Raw genomic sequence first — 17,119 nt, forward strand, 5'->3', positions numbered from 1 at the left:
GACCGACTATGGGCCTGCGCATGGAGCTGGACCTAGAAAGTGACTGACCCGACCGACTATGGGCCTTCGCATGGAGCTGGACCTAGAAAGTGACTGACCCGACCGACTATGGGCCTTCGCATGGAGCTGGACCTAGAAAGTGACTGGCCCGACCGACTATGGGCCTTCGCATGGAGCTTGACCTAGAAAGTGACTGACCCGACCGACTATGGGCCTTCGCATGGAGCTGGACCTAGAAAGTGACTGACCCGACCGACTATGGGCCTTCGCATGAAGCTGGACCTAGAAAGTGACTGACCCGACCGACTATGGGCCTTCGCATGGAGCTGGACCTAGAAAGTGACTGACCCGACCGACTATGGGCCTTCGCATGGAGCTGGACCTAGAAAGTGACTGACCCGACCGACTATGGGCCTTCGCATGGAGCTGGACCTAGAAAGTGACTGACCCGACCGACTATGGGCCTTCGCATGGAGCTGGACCTAGAAAGTGACGATCTGCTGTCTTATACAACATCTAAAGATAGTGACCGAACCCAAACGTTACCAGGAAACAACGTAGCATCGCCTGCAATTCCTCCTGAAACAGTAATGCACCTCCTGTACCTAGGCACTTCTGGTAAAGCGGCGTGATATTACCCCCCCCCCCCCCAGTAATGTCATCATGTGCAAGTCTGCATCGCATTCACAAGGACTTAACCGAAAACTAAGCCCTCCAGCGGCACGCTGCCATTGCTGCAGAGGAATCCACCTTCACCCGCTCCTCCTCCCGGGTGTGCAAGCTCCGGCCGCCCAACTGGCCGCCTGAAGGAGCATTTCCCCTGAAACGCGTTGCCTTCTCTTGTTGGAAAATTAAAAAAAAAAGATTTGAACCCGACCTTCATAAGTGTCAAACGTTTGTCCTGGGTGCTACCCCCCCCCCCCCCTCCCCCAAATCTAGAGGTAAGCAAGGTCACTGTAGGTGGGCAGGAGGAACGGTCTGACAATATCACATGCAGCGCTGTACAGAAAGGCATGAATTGTGGCTCCGCCTCTGTGCACCGGATCTATGGAAGTTCGATCTTTTACTGAACATTCTGGAGTTTATATCATCGGGCTGCACTATGACGTCTCTTCTGGTTTCATCCTTCTGTACATTGTATGGAGAGGGGTTCGATGTGAGGGGTTCGATGTGAGGGGTTCGATGTGAGGGGTTCGATGTGAGGGGTTCGATGTGAGGGGTTCGATGTGAGGGGTTCGTCCGGGTGAGCCCGCAGCCGTCCACCCATCTCCCTTGATATGGTCAGTGTGGAATCTGGGCACCGTCCGCTCGTTTCATCTCGATTGGAGATCGATGTGTCTGGTAAGAGGCTGACCTGTCTGTTGTGGCGAGCACTTGAGGACACCAGAGAACTTTGTTGGAGGATTTTTTCAGCACGCAGCACTTTCACGTTGGATTTTGGACTTTTTGTGAGTTTATATTGTGTACGCCGACTTTCAGCACTCTGGATGCATTTTATGCACATTTTATTATTATTATTATACAGGATTTATGGCACCAACAGTGTCCTCAGCGCTACAATATACAGGGAGACAATACAGCAACAATACAAGAGGGATAGGAGGGGCTGATCCTGGGAGCTTACAATCTAGGAGGGAGGGGCTGATCCTAGGAGCTTACAATCTAGGAGGGAGGGGCCTGATCCTGGGAGCTTACAATCTAAGAGGGAGGGGCTGATCCTGGGAGCTTACAATCTAAGAGGGAGGGCCTGATCCTGGGAGCTTACACTCTAGGAGGGAGGGCCTGATCCTGGGAGCTTACAATCTAGGAGGGAGGGGCTGATCCTGGGAGCTTACAATCTAGGAGGGAGGGGCCTGATCCTGGGAGCTTACAATCTAAGAGGGAGGGGCTGATCCTGGGAGCTTACAATCTAAGAGGGAGGGGCCTGATCCTGGGAGCTTACAATCTAAGAGGGAGGGGCTGATCCTGGGAGCTTACAATCTAAGAGGGAGGGGCTGATCCTGGGAGCTTACAATCTAAGAGGGAGGGGCTGATCCTGGGAGCTTACAATCTAAGAGGGAGGGGCTGATCCTGGGAGCTTACAATCTAAGAGGGAGGGGCTGATCCTGGGAGCTTACAATCTAAGAGGGAGGGGCTGATCCTGGGAGCTTACAATTTAGGAGGGAGGGGCTGATGCTGGGAGTTTACAATCTAAGAGGGAGGGGCTGATCCTGGGAGCTTACAATCTATGAGGGAGGCCTGATCCTGGGAGCTTACAATCTATGAAGGAGGGCCTGATCCTGGGAGCTTACAATTTAGGAGGGAGGGGCTGATCCTGGGAGCTTACAATCTGAGAGGGAGGGGCTGGTGGTACAAAAGGTAGTAACTGTGGGGGATGGACTAGTAGGAGGAGTAGAAGATTCCATTATTGGCTGAGGGCAGGATAGGCTTCCCTGAAGAGATTAGTTTTCAGAGATCGCCTAAAAGTGAGCAGAGTAGGCGATAGTCTGATAGATTGGGGTAGAGAGTTCCAGAGGATGGGAGAAGCTCTGGAGAAGTCCTGGAGACGAGCATGGGAGGAGGAGACAAGGGAGATAGAGAGCAGGAGGTCGTGGGAGGAGCGGAGATATTTGGAGACAAGATCGGTGATGTAATTTGGGGCGGAGTTATAAATGGTTTTATATGTTGTTAGTGTTTTGAATTTGATCCGTTGGGCAATTGGAAGCCAGTGGAGGGATTGGCAGAGAGGGGTGGAGGACACTGAATGGAGGCCAGTGGAGGGATTGGCAGAGAGGGGAGGAGGACACTGAATGGAGATCAGTGGAGGGATTGGCAGGGAGGGGTGGAGGACACTGAATGGAGGCCAGTGGAGGGATTGGCAGAAGGGGGTGGAGGACACTGAATGGAGATCAGTGGAGGGATTGGCAGAAGGGGGTGGAGGACACTGAATGGAGGCTAGTGGAGGGATTGGCAGAGGGGGGTGGAGGACACTGAATGGAGGCTAGTGGAGGGATTGGCAGAGGGGGGTGGCAGATACAGAATGGTCAGTAGGGTGGAGGAGTCTGGCAGCAGTATTCATGGTGGAATGCACATATTTATGGTGTACATTTGGTACATTGTGTTCAGTTTTTGTGTCGGATTGGTTTAGTGTACAGGGACTCATGTATTTGTCATGAAATGCTGCTCACCTACCCTGACTTGGTTACCTCCATCTCTGGGGTGAGGAGCTCCCAGGACAGAAGTTCAGGACACTTCTGGTGAAGTCCAAATCTATTTACAAGAGAATCCAACGCGTTTCGGGGAAATGTTCTCCCTTCCTCAGGGCTGTCAGATCGAATGCCTTGCCTGTCCTCAACACTCACCCCGAAGCTGGATATCTGGGGTACGTTTTCCCTGGAGACCGTCATTAAACGGCACATGGTGACCTCAGTAACTGAGGCAACTCCGAATAACTGGCCAGCCTACTCCCCGAGTGAGTCTTCCAAGACGGAGCACCACTGGCCAGCTTCCAGCCTACTCCCCGAGTGAGTCTTCCAAGGCCGAGCACCACTGGCCAGCTTCCAGCCTACTCCCCGAGTGAGTCTTCCAAGGCCGAGCACGCACCACCACTGGCCAGCTTCCAGCCTACTCCCCGAGTGAGTCTTCCAAGACGGAGCACCACTGGCCAGCTTCCAGCCTACTCCCTGAGTGAGTCTTCCAAGGCCGAGCACCACTGGCCAGCTTCCAGCCTACTCCCTGAGTGAGACTTCCAAGGCCGAGCACCACTGGCCAGCTTCCAGCCTACTCCCCGAGTGAGTCTTCCAAGGCCGAGCACGCACCACCACTGGCCAGCTTCCAGCCTACTCCCCGAGTGAGTCTTCAAAGGCCGAGCACCACTGGCCAGCTTCCAGCCTACTCCCCGAGTGAGTCTTCCAAGACTGAGCACCACTGGCCAGCTTCCAGCCTACTCCCCGAGTGAGTCTTCCAAGGCCGAGCACGCACCACCACTGGCCAGCTTCCAGCCTACTCCCCGAGTGAGTCTTCCAAGACGGAGCACCACTGGCCAGCTTCCAGCCTACTCCCCGAGTGAGTCTTCTAAGACAGAGCACCACTGGCCAGCTTCCAGCCTACTCCCCGAGTGAGTCTGCCAAGGCCGAGCACGCACCACCACTGGCCAGCTTCCAGCCTGCTCCCCGAGTGAGTCTTCCAAGGCTGAGCACGCACCACCACTGGCCAGCTTCCAGCCTACGCCCCGAGTGAGTCTTCCAAGGCGGAGCACCACTGGCCAGCTTCCAGCCTACTCCCCGAGTGAGTCTTCCAAGGCTGAGCACCACTGGCCAGCTTCCAGCCTACTCCCCGAGTGAGTCTTCCAAGACTGAGCACCACTGGCCAGCTTCCAGCCTACTCCCCGAGTGAGTCTGCCAAGGCCGAGCACGCACCACCACTGGCCAGCTTCCAGCCTACTCCCCGAGTGAGTCTTCTAAGACAGAGCACCACTGGCCAGCTTCCAGCCTACTCCCCGAGTGAGTCTGCCAAGGCCGAGCACGCACCACCACTGGCCAGCTTCCAGCCTACTCCCCGAGTGAGTCTTCCAAGGCTGAGCACGCACCACCACTGGCCAGCTTCCAGCCTACGCCCCGAGTGAGTCTTCCAAGGCGGAGCACCACTGGCCAGCTTCCAGCCTACTCCCCGAGTGAGTCTTCCAAGGCCGAGCACGCACCACCACTGGCCAGCTTGCAGCCTACTCCCCGAGTGAGTCTTCCAAGGCCGAGCACGCACCACCACTGGCCAGCTTGCAGCCCACACAAGTCCACGTCTCCTAAGTTATGCCCTGAAAATCTGTTATTCCACAAGCAAACATCTGAAGGGTTAATGTTTCTACCAACCCCCCTCCCCCACCCCGGTCCCTCAAGAGGCACTTCTCCCGCTCTCTGACCCGTCACACGGTTTATTTTTAGGCGGATAAGGATGGAACATTCTCTGTGCCGGGAGATGAAATGGTTATGAATTGCTCTAATCTATAAATAATATAAATCGACTTCGTTCAGCGGAGGCCACAGACAGGAACACTTACCAGTACAAATAGTGTGCCACCCGGACGTTCCCCAAAGAGCGCGACAGCAGGAAGCGCACCAGCGCGTTGTCCAGGTAAATCTCGTGTTTTAAGGCCTAGACAGACAGAAGAGGAGAATATAGAACCCGGGAAAGCTGGAAATGTTAAAGTCGTCCTACTAGAAGGGCCTGTTCACACCGAACGAGGTGCGGGAAAAGTGTATTCCATGAACGTTTCCCACACCGCACATGGGTGCCATTGATGGTGAATGGCACCCCAAACACATCTTGCAAACATGGCCATCAAACTGCACGGTACCACAGTGCCATACGGACTGGTGAGGTGCAATCTGAGAAAGTACTGCTGGCACTACCTATTGTGGGGATCTATGTGTTTGGAAGGCCAAGCAAATAAATGTGAGGGACTATAGGGGAACCCACATATTCCAGTGTGAGGAGACCTCAATATTCATAGATTCACCCATTCCTCCAGGGGACATCGTTACATTGTTCCATAGTTACATAGTTAGTCTGGCTGAAAAAAAGGACAAAAAACTCCATCCAATTCAACCAAGAAAAAAGAAAAAAAGTTATAATCCTACATTCACAGTTGATCCAGAGGAAGGCAAAAAACCCAGCAAAGCACGATCCAATCTCCTCCTGCAGGGGAAAACATTCCTTCCTGATTGGCAGCGGGAAGGGGGAGGAGAGCGAGATTGGCAGCGGGAAGGGGGAGGAGAGCGAGATTGGCAGCGGGAAGGGGGAGGAGAGCGAGATTGGCAGCGGGAAGGGGGAGGAGAGCAAATTTGGCAGCGGGAAGGGGGAGGAGAGCGAATTTGGCAGCGGGAAGGGGGAGGAGAGCGAATTTGGCAGCGGGAAGTGGGAGGAGAGCGAGACTGGCAGCGGGAAGGGGGAGGAGAGCGAGACTGGCAGCGGGAAGGGGGAGGAGAGCGAGATTGGCAGCGGGAAGGGGGAGGAGAGCGAGATTGGCAGCGGGAAGGGGGAGGAGAGCGAATTTGGCAGCGGGAAGGGGGAGGAGAGTGAGATTGGCAGCGGGAAGTGGGAGGAGAGCGAGACTGGCAGCGGGAAGTGGGAGGAGAGCGAGATTGGCAGCGGGAAGGGGGAGGAGAGCGAAATTGGCAGCGGGAAGTGGGAGGAGAGCAAGATTGGCAGCGGGAAGGGGGAGGAGAGCGAAATTGGTAGCACGAATGAGAATGAAGGCGGGAAAGGATGGGATGTGAATGGTTGACCTCAACAAAGCAATCAGTAGCCACTGGGCTGTGCTGGAGCATCTCCATAGAACGCCCACAAATTGGGCTGCATACAGGGGTGCAACTCAAAGCCAAAAATAAGAGACCTAAAGAAATTGTTCATTCCTGCTGATCCTTCCTAACTCTCCACCTTCCCATAGCAGTTATTGTAGGCTCCTCCCTGGGTGTATATATATATATTCGGTATATTATCCCACCTGCACAAACTGTGGCAACAGATCTACCAACTCATCGTCACTCATGGCGTCCTGAACCCATTTCACCGCTGCGGAGCGCACTTCCTGATCTGTGAACCTAGAACCAGCAAACAGTACAGATAAAGCCGGGTGTCAAAGAACCGCATGACTACGGCTGTACATAGGGGGCTGCACACAGGGGGGCGGCACAGAGACACAGGGGGCGGCACACACGGGGGGGCGGCACACACGGGGGGGCGGCACACACGGGGGGGGCGGCACACACGGGGGGCGGCACACACGGGGGGCGGCACACAGGGGGCGGAACACACGGGGGGCGGCACACACAGGGGGGCGGCACACACAGGGGGGCGGCACACACAGGGGGGCGGCACACACAGGGGGGCGGCACACACAGGGGGGCGGCACACAGGGGGGCGGCACACAGGGGGGCGGCACACAGGGGGCGGCACACACAGGGGGCGGCACACGGGGGGGCGGCACACAGGGGTCAGCACGGTCCATATCGGGAGACAATACTGCCCACAGACACAACATCCAGTACAGAAGGGGGCGCCGCACTGCGCAGCAGCCCGTGTTGCAGATTTGACTCACCTGGAGTCTAGCAGTTCCAGCGCACAGACTGGGGTGAGGGGCGGCCAGGAGTGCAGCAGGGCATAGATATCGGCCAGATACGACACGTCCCATTTGGGGGCGCTGGCCAGGATCTTGGGAAGGCTGTTCCGGTTCTGGTAACAATAGTGACGTTTCTCCCACAGAAAGGATTTATCTTCCTTCGATAATCTGCAATACAATCACATCATGAGGCCAAGCTGGCCAGAAGATTCCTGGAGGAGCAGCTCAGAGGATGCAGCATGCAGGCAGTATAGAGGTTTATTCCTGACACTGCAGACCATACAAGACCATCAATGAACCCCATGGTCCTCAACAGGGACCCGCCTGGGATCTGCCCCTCCCCTCCCCCTCTAGGGTTGTATGAAGATGTAAAACAGTTTAAACATCTAATAAAAGTGTTACTGAAGCTCTACAGTTAGGGCCGACCTGTGCTCCCGGTGCCACTACAGAGGTGAGTATGGGGGTACGGTGCTCCCGGTGCCACTACAGAGGTGAGGATGGGGGTACGGTGCTCCCGGTGCCACTACAGAGGTGAGGATGGGGGTACGGTGCTCCCGGTGCCACTACAGAGGTGAGGATGGGGGTACGGTGCTCCCGGTGCCACTACAGAGAGTATGGGGGTACGGTGCTCCCGGTGCCACTACAGAGAGTATGGGGGTACGGTGCTCCCGGTGCCACTACAGAGAGTATGGGGGTACGGTGCTCCCGGTGCCACTACAGAGAGTATGGGGGTACGGTGCTCCCGGTGCCACTACAGAGGTGAGGATGGGGGTACGGTGCTCCCGGTGCCACTACAGAGGTGAGGATGGGGGTACGGTGCTCCCGGTGCCACTACAGAGGTGAGTATGAGGGTACGGTGCTCCCGGTGCCACTACAGAGGTGAGGATGGGGGTACGGTGCTCCCGGTGCCACTACAGAGGTGAGGATGGGGGTACGGTGCTCCCGGTGCCACTACAGAGGTGAGGATGGGGGTACGGTGCTCCCGGTGCCACTACAGAGAGTATGGGGGTACGGTGCTCCCGGTGCCACTACAGAGGTGAATATGGGGGTACGGTGCTCCCGGTGCCACTACAGAGAGTATGGGGGTACGGTGCTCCCGGTGCCACTACAGAGGTGAGTATGGGGGTACGGTGCTCCCGGTGCCACTACAGAGGTGAGTATGGGGGTACGGTGCTCCCGGTGCCACTACAGAGAGTATGGGGGTACGGTGCTCCCGGTGCCACTACAGAGGTGAGTATGGGGGTACGGTGCTCCCGGTGCCACTACAGAGGTGAGTATGGGGGTACGGTGCTCCCGGTGCCACTACAGAGGTGAGGATGGGGGTACGGTGCTCCCGGTGCCACTACAGAGGTGAGTATGGGGGTACGGTGCTCCCGGTGCCACTACAGAGAGTATGGGGGTACGGTGCTCCCGGTGCCACTACAGAGAGTATGGGGGTACGGTGCTCCCGGTGCCACTACAGAGGTGAGTATGGGGGTACGGTGCTCCCGGTGCCACTACAGAGGTGAGGATGGGGGTACGGTGCTCCCCGTGCCACTACAGAGGTGAGTATGGGGGTACGGTGCTCCCCGTGCCACTACAGAGGTGAGGATGGGGGTACGGTGCTCCCCGTGCCACCACAGAGGTGAGTATGGGGGTACGGTGCTCCCGGTGCCACCACAGAGGTGAGTATGGGGGTACGGTGCTCCCGATGCCACTACAGAGGTGAGTATGGGGGTACGGTGCTCCCGGTGCCACTACAGAGGTGAGAATGGGGGTACGGTGCTCCCGGTGCCACTACAGAGGTGAGAATGGGGGTACGGTGCTCCCGGTGACACTACAGAGGTGAGTATGGGGGTACGGTGCTCCCGGTGCCACTACAGAGGTGAGTATGGGGGTACGGTGCTCCCGGTGCCACTACAGAGGTGAGTATGGGGGTACGGTGCTCCCGGTGCCACTACAGAGGTGAGTATGAGGGTACGGTGCTCCCGGTGCCACTACAGAGGTGAGTATGGGGGTACGGTGCTCCCGGTGCCACTACAGAGGTGAGGATGGGGGTACGGTGCTCCCGGTGCCACTACAGAGGTGAGGATGGGGGTACGGTGCTCCCGGTGCCACTACAGAGGTGAGTATGGGGGTACGGTGCTCCCGGTGCCACTACAGAGGTGAGTATGGGGTACGGTGCTCCCGGTGCCACTACAGAGGTGAGTATGAGGGTACGGTGCTCCCGGTGCCACTACAGAGGTGAGTATGGGGGTACGGTGCTCCCGGTGCCACTACAGAGGTGAGTATGGGGGTACGGTGCTCCCGGTGCCACTACAGAGGTGAGTATGGGGGTACGGTGCTCCCGGTGCCACTACAGAGGTGAGTATGGGGGTACGGTGCTCCTGGATCGGGGACTTTGTAGTGTGGACACTGACCAACCTTGGACAAAAGGCTCCTCAGCTGAAATCGGGGTTCCCAAAAATGCTGCAAGTATCGAAAAATGTCTGCTGACCCAGAATCCAGGGAGCTCCCAACTGTGTCCATATAATCTCCAGAACCCCTCCCCACCACCCCCACGCCACCCCATAACCCCCCCTCCCTCAACCACCACCCCATAACCCCCCCTTCCCCCAACCACCACCCCATAACCCCCCTTCCCCCACCACCCCCACTTCCCCGCCACCCTATACCCCCCCTACCACCCACCACCACCCCATAACCCCCACTCCCCCGCCACCCCATAACCCCCACTTCCCACACCACCCCATAAACCCACTTCCTGACACCCCACCACATAACTCCCCCCCCCTTCCCTGGCACCCCATAACCCCTGCACTCCTCTGCCACCCTATAACCCCGCCACCACCCCATAACCCCCCCCTCTTCCGTGCCACCCCAAAACCCCACTCCCCGGCTCCCCATAACCCCTCCACTCCTCTGCCATACACTGACCATATAGGAACCAGTAAGGAGGAGCCGTACGCAATGACGTCACGCCCGGCCCTCCACGTTGATTCCTATGGTCAGTGTATTTTACTTTGTTCACTTATACCTGAAATAAACTACTTCTGGAAATACCACACTATGGACGGCCCTCTTTTTGGCTCTTTATGAGCGGACACCAATACAGAGCCCATCCTGGAGGACGGCTGAGGTGCTGCAGACAACCAGGGGAAGGGGATCTCTGACAAGACTGTTTTATATCCTTAAGGGACCTCCGGGTGACAACTATAACATACAAATGTGTATTATCATTACGCATCTGGTGAGTGCGTAATCTTAACATATCCTCCTAGATTGTCAGCTCCCAGGATCAGCCCCTCCCTCTTAGATTGTAAGCTCCCAGGATCAGCCCCTCCCTCCTAGATTGTAAGCTCCCAGGATCAGGCCCTCCCTCTTAGACTGTAAGCTCCCAGGATCAGCCCCTCCCTCTTAGACTGTAAGCTCCCAGGATCAGCCCCTCCCTCCTAGATTGTAAGCTCCCGGGATCAGGCCCCTCCCTCAGATTGTAAGCTCCCGGGATCAGGCCCCTCCCTCAGATTGTAAGCTCCCGGGATCAGGCCCCTCCCTCAGATTGTAAGCTCCCAGGATCAGCCCCTCCCTCTTAGATTGTAAGCTCCCAGGATCAGCCCCTCCCTCTTAGACTGTAAGCTCCCAGGATCAGCCCCTCCCTCTTAGATTGAAAGCTCCCGGGATCAGGCCCCTCCCTCAGATTGTAAGCTCCCGGGATCAGGCCCCTCCCTCAGATTGTAAGCTCCCGGGATCAGGCCCCTCCCTCTTAGATTGTAAGCTCCCGGGATCAGGCCCCTCCCTCAGATTGTAAGCTCCGGGATCAGGCCCCTCCCTCTTAGATTGTAAGCTCCCAGGATCAGCCCCTCCCTCTTAGATTGTAAGCTCCCAGGATCAGGCCCCTCCCTCTTAGATTGTAAGCTCCCAGGATCAGCCCCTCCCTCTTAGATTGTAAGCTCCCAGGATCAGCCCCTCCCTCAGATTGTAAGCTCCCGGGATCAGGCCCCTCCCTCTTAGATTGTAAGCTCCCGGTATCAGGCCCCTCCCTCAGATTGTAAGCTCCTGGGATCAGGCCCCTCCCTCAGATTGTAAGCTCCCGGGATCAGGCCCCTCCCTCTTAGATTGTAAGCTCCCAGGATCAGGCCCTCCTATCCCTCTTGTATTGTTGCTGTATTGTCTCCCTGTATATTGTAAGGCGCTGAGGACACTGTTGGCGCCATAAATCCTGTATAACAATAATATTCAGGACACATCACCTGGATAATGGTTTATATACGGAGCACTTACCTGGGACCATTTTGGATGGATCTTCAGGAGTGGCACCTGATGGACATTCCCAGGATTTATTGGAATTCGATGATTTGCACCATCATGCGCTCACTATTGCCGCCATATTAGCACTTTATTGTGGACAATTTATTAGCACAATATTTGCACTCTGTCCCTTTACCACGTTATCATGTGATCTGTGCGTTCGATTTCTATTATATCGATTCATTGAGATTTTATCGCTGCGCCTATATTTATTAAGATTATAAACCCCGCCTACTGCATTGGGGCATCAAGGCCCCTTTAAAGTGCTGGCTCCTCCCAGAATAAAAGGGGTTAAAGACAAACACAAGGAGATGCAGAGATGTAGAACATTTGTTGCCCCGACACACATGGAATCTTCGCAGGTTGGGAGATGCAGCCACACACACAATCACAGTACATCAGATCTCCGTGTTCAGATCTGGCAGCTTCCATCGGAAGTAACGTGTCACCCGTCCCCGGCACCTACCCAGACAGGACCTCTTTGGAGAGGAGAGTCAGCAGTCTGTTCTTGGCCTCCTTGTCCAGTGTATCGATGGTCTGCGGCACTCCGCTGCTGGTCGCCTCTGGAGCCTTGTACACGATATCGAATGGCGGAGACGGGAAATCCACCTGGAGGAGGACATCATCGAGTCATCACTCTGCACGGCCTCATTCAGCAACATCACATTCATCAATGGTGGACACGGGGAGGGACCATCAACCTGGTCACAGGGCCACTGTATATATATCACACCTCCCAGCCCTCCAACCAGGTGCCACCAATCACAGCACAGAGGAGGAGGAGCCAGGAAGGCAGGGACTAGTCTCCCTGGGGCAGGAGGTCTGCAATCGAGATGACTAAAGTCCTTCAAATGTTCAGAACTACCGCTTTAGACTGGTCAGTTCCGGATTTATTTCAGGTACTTCTACTTTCAGCTGCTGCAGAGAAGAGCCACACAGGGGATCGGTTCCAGTAATTGCCACACATCAACCTCCCTGTGCACCATATGTTTACCCCAGCTGCCCTGGCCCCCCTGTGTGCCCCACCCCCACAGTGCTACCCTCCTTCCCACTGACTACAGGCACTAGGATCCTTCAGGATGCAGAGTGGGGGAAGGTTCCAGTATATATGTCACCTTTACCAGCCCCTTCCTTTCCTGAATCAACACAATGAGCGATCAATATCGATCACTCACTGTGTTCATTCGCAACTGAAGTATAGTAAACTGTGTTTTGTTTTGGTGGGGGGGCCCTGTCAGGTTGACTGTATGGGGCCCCGTGGTTTCTAACAGCAGCCCTGTCTGTATGTAAGGCGCTCTTACCTGGATGACACCAACCTCCTCCTGATTTCAGAGTTATGCCGTTCACCCTTCCCTTGTATGACCATAGTGGGATGTGCAGGTCAGAGCCCCCCCAGAGAACACACATGTACCGCACACACTCACCTGTATGACCATAGTGGGATGTGCAGGTCAGAGCCCCCCCAGAGAACACACATGTACCGCACACACTCACCTGTATGACCATAGTGGGATGTGCAGGTCAGAGCCCCCCCAGTGAACACACATGTACTGCACACACTCACCTGTATGACCATAGTGGGATGTGCAGGTCAGAGCCCCCCCAGTGAACACACATGTACCGCACACACTCACCTGTATGACCATAGTGGGATGTGCAGGTCAGAGCCCCCCCAGAGAACACACATGTACCGCACACACTCACCTGTATGACCATAGTGGGATGTGCAGGTCAGAGCCCCCCCAGAGAACACACATGTACCGCACACACTCACCTGTATGACCATAGTGGGATGTGCAGGTCAGAGCCCCCCCAGAGAACACACATGTACCGCACACACTCACCTGTATGACCATAGTGGGATGTGCAGGTCAGAGCCCCCCCAGAGAACACACATGTACCGCACACACTCACCTGTATGACCATAGTGGGATGTGCAGGTCAGAGCCCCCCCAGTGAACACACATGTACTGCACACACTCACCTGTATGACCATAGTGGGATGTGCAGGTCAGAGCCCCCCCAGTGAACACACATGTACCGCACACACTCACCTGTATGACCATAGTGGGATGTGCAGGTCAGAGCCCCCCCAGAGAACACACATGTACCGCACACACTCACCTGTATGACCATAGTGGGATGTGCAGGTCAGAGCCCCCCCAGAGAACACACATGTACCGCACACACTCACCTGTATGACCATAGTGGGATGTGCAGGTCAGAGCCCCCCCAGTGAACACACATGTACCGCACACACTCACCTGTATGACCATAGTGGGATGTGCAGGTCAGAGCCCCCCCAGAGAACACACATGTACCGCACACACTCACCTGTATGACCATAGTGGGATGTGCAGGTCAGAGCCCCCCCAGTGAACACACATGTACCGCACACACTCACCTGTATGACCATAGTGGGATGTGCAGGTCAGAGCCCCCCCAGAGAACACACATGTACCGCACACACTCACCTGTATGACCATAGTGGGATGTGCAGGTCAGAGCCCCCCCAGAGAACACACATGTACCGCACACACTCACCTGTATGACCATAGTGGGATGTGCAGGTCAGAGCCCCCCCAGTGAACACACATGTACCGCACACACTCACCTGTATGACCATAGTGGGATGTGCAGGTCAGAGCCCCCCCAGAGAACACACATGTACCGCACACACTCACCTGTATGACCATAGTGGGATGTGCAGGTCAGAGCCCCCCCAGAGAACACACATGTACCGCACACACTCACCTGTATGACCATAGTGGGATGTGCAGGTCAGAGCCCCCCCAGTGAACACACATGTACCGCACACACTCACCTGTATGACCATAGTGGGATGTGCAGGTCAGAGCCCCCCCAGAGAACACACATGTACCGCACACACTCACCTGTATGACCATAGTGGGATGTGCAGGTCAGAGCCCCCCCAGAGAACACACATGTACCGCACACACTCACCTGTATGACCATAGTGGGATGTGCAGGTCAGAGCCCCCCCAGAGAACACACATGTACCGCACACACTCACCTGTATGACCATAGTGGGATGTGCAGGTCAGAGCCCCCCCAGAGAACACACATGTACCGCACACACTCACCTGTATGACCAGCTTCTGCATTGGCATCGTCCTCCTGCCCATGGTCCCCGGCCCCGCACCGGACAGGAAGGACGTCCACAGGTTTAGAAGTTTGGTTCCATATGTCAGCGTTCTGGAAGACAGAGAGAGATCAGAACATTGGGGACCAGAAACACTCCCATCATGCAACACAACTCATAGAACTCACACGTCTGTGTACAGAGGTGAGGGCCAATCACATTACATCCTGGTAAACAGCAGTTGGTGTCCCCAAGAACTTCTGACCACATAAAGTGAACCTGCCAGAGGTCACTCTGTGCACCAGACTGCGGGGAATGAAGGTCCTGAGAATCAGGTGATGGTGCCTAGTCCTCTTCTCCAGGCTGAGGGTCCTTATGGACACAGAGAGAAGCACTGACTACCCTGTGCACCAGACTGCGGGGAATGAAGGTCCTGAGAATCAGGCGATGGTGCCTAGTCCTCTTCTCCAGGCTGGGTGATCCTTATGGACACAGAGAGAAGCACTGACTTCTCTGTGCACCACATTGTGGTGAATGAAGGTCCTGAGAATCAGGTGATGGTGCCCAGTCCTCTTCTCCAGGCTGGATGGTCCTTATGGACACAGAGGGAAGCACTGACTACCCTGTGCACCAGACTGCGGTGAATGAAGGTCATGAGAATCAGGTGATGGTGCCCAGTCCTCTTCTCCAGGCTGGGTGATCCTTATGGACACAGAGAGAAGCACTGACTACCCTGTGCACCACATTGCGGTGAATGAAGGTCCTGAGAATCAGGTGATGGTGCCGAGTCCTCCAGTTCTGGATGGTCCTTATGGACACAGAGGGAAGCACTGACTACCCTGTGCACCAGACTGCGGGGAATGAAGGTCCTGTAAACATCATGTTGTTAAAAAGAAGAAAAAAAAAAAAAAAAAAAAAAGTAGAAAAGTACAGCAGCCAGAGCTGGGGGCCCTTTCAGACCCCTGGTCCACCCAATGCTGCCATGGCTTGGTTTCAGCAATGAGGACTGTCTGGTGCAGTGATTGCACATGGCGGCCATTGGCAGGAAGACGCCATTCTCCTTACCGTACAGTATAACCCTCCCTCACAATACACGGTGTACCCGATCACCTACCTCCGGAAGCTGAAGAGCGGTAAGGACACCTGTCCCAGCAACTCCGGTCCCTTCCTCTGCTTATTGGAGTCCGGGGATCCCCCGCTGTTCGGATTCAGGATCCCGTAGAGGCGGAGCTGCAGGATGGACTCCAATGGCAGCTGAGCGATCTGTATGGGAAAAATGATCCTGCAAAACAGACCAAAAACGGGACTTTGTCATGGCAACCGACCGATTCCTTCTACCGAGGACTTTGTATCAGATGTCAGAGAAAGGCAGACAAACACTAAGAGGATGAGATTTTATATATATATATACACACAGTGGATAGAAAGTCTTCACCCCCCCCCCCCCCCGAGTAACATGTCCGGTTTCCGTGATGTAAAAGTAATGAGACAAAGATAAATCATTTCAGAACTTTTTCCACCTTTAATGTGACCGATAAACGGAACAACTCGGCTGAACAACAAACTGAAATCTTTTAGGGGGGAGTGAACCTCAAAAACTAAAATAATGTGGATGCATAAGTGTGCACACCCTCCTATAACTGGGGATGTCACTGTGGTCAGAATGAAGCAATCACATCCACAATCATGGAATATAGCAGTCAGTACACACCCGCCATCATGTAAAGTGCCTCTGATGACCCCCAAATAAAGTTCAGCTTTTCGTGACATTTTCTTAGTCGCATCCTACAGCAAAAGCCATGGTCTGCAGAGAGCGTCCAAAGCATCGGAGGGATCTCATTGATACAAAGTATCAGTCAGACGGGGACAGAAGCATTCCCAAGGCGTTAGATATCCCATGGAACACAGTGAGGACCGTCATCATCAAGGGGAGGAAATATGGCGCAACAGGGACATCACCAGCAGGGGCCTCACCAGCAGGGGCCTCACCAGCAGGGGCCTCACCAGCAGGGGCCTCACCAGCAGGGGCCTCACCAGCAGGGGCCTCACCAGCAGGGGCCTCACCAGCAGGGGCCTCACCAGCAGGGGCCTCACCAGCAGGGGCCTCACCAGCAGGGGCCTCACCAGCAGGGGCCTCACCAACAGGGACCTCACCAAGAACTGGACGTCTCCAAAATGGATGAAAAGATGAGAAGAAAACCGGTCTGGGAGGCATCCAAGAGGCCTACAGCAACATGAAAGGAGCTGCAGGAATATGTGGCCAGTCCTGGCTGTGTGGTCCATGTGACACCGATCTCCCGTGTTCTTCATATGTTGGGCGATGGGGGAGAGTGGAAGACGGAAGACTTTCCTCACCAAGAAAACCATCCAAGCCCGGCTACATTCTGCAAAAACACATCTGAAGTCTCCCAGGAGCACGAGGGGAATGTGTTCTGGTCCGATGGAACCAAGGATGGACTTTGTGGCCAGAATTCCAAGAGATATGTTTGGCACAACACCGCCCATCACCAGAAGAACCCCATACCCACTGTGAAGCATGGTGGGGGCAGCATCATGCTTTGGGGCGGTTTTTATTCAGCTGGAACTGGGGCCTCAGTCCAGGTGGAGGGAATTATGAACAGTTCCAAATACGGGTC

The 17,119-nt window shown here is 55.4% G+C and overlaps 1 protein-coding gene across 1 annotated transcript in view; it reads right to left on the reverse strand.

Moving 5' to 3' along the window:
* The window catches only part of LOC149427542 (phosphatidylinositol 4-phosphate 3-kinase C2 domain-containing subunit alpha-like), a 67,658-nt gene that overhangs the window by 18,952 nt on the left and 31,587 nt on the right, over positions 1-17,119 (reverse strand). Inside the window, 6 exon segments of the mRNA XM_089667917.1 lie at positions 5,033-5,127; positions 6,479-6,575; positions 7,073-7,261; positions 11,847-11,989; positions 14,485-14,596; positions 15,598-15,765. Of these exon segments, the coding sequence (XP_089524043.1) occupies positions 5,033-5,127; positions 6,479-6,575; positions 7,073-7,261; positions 11,847-11,989; positions 14,485-14,596; positions 15,598-15,765 (804 nt within the window).

Source organism: Staurois parvus, unplaced genomic scaffold (genome assembly GCF_062004578.1).
Source record: "Staurois parvus isolate SC_StPar_1 unplaced genomic scaffold, SC_StPar_1.0 ptg003669l, whole genome shotgun sequence".
NCBI classification, from domain to species: Eukaryota; Metazoa; Chordata; class Amphibia; order Anura; family Ranidae; genus Staurois; species Staurois parvus.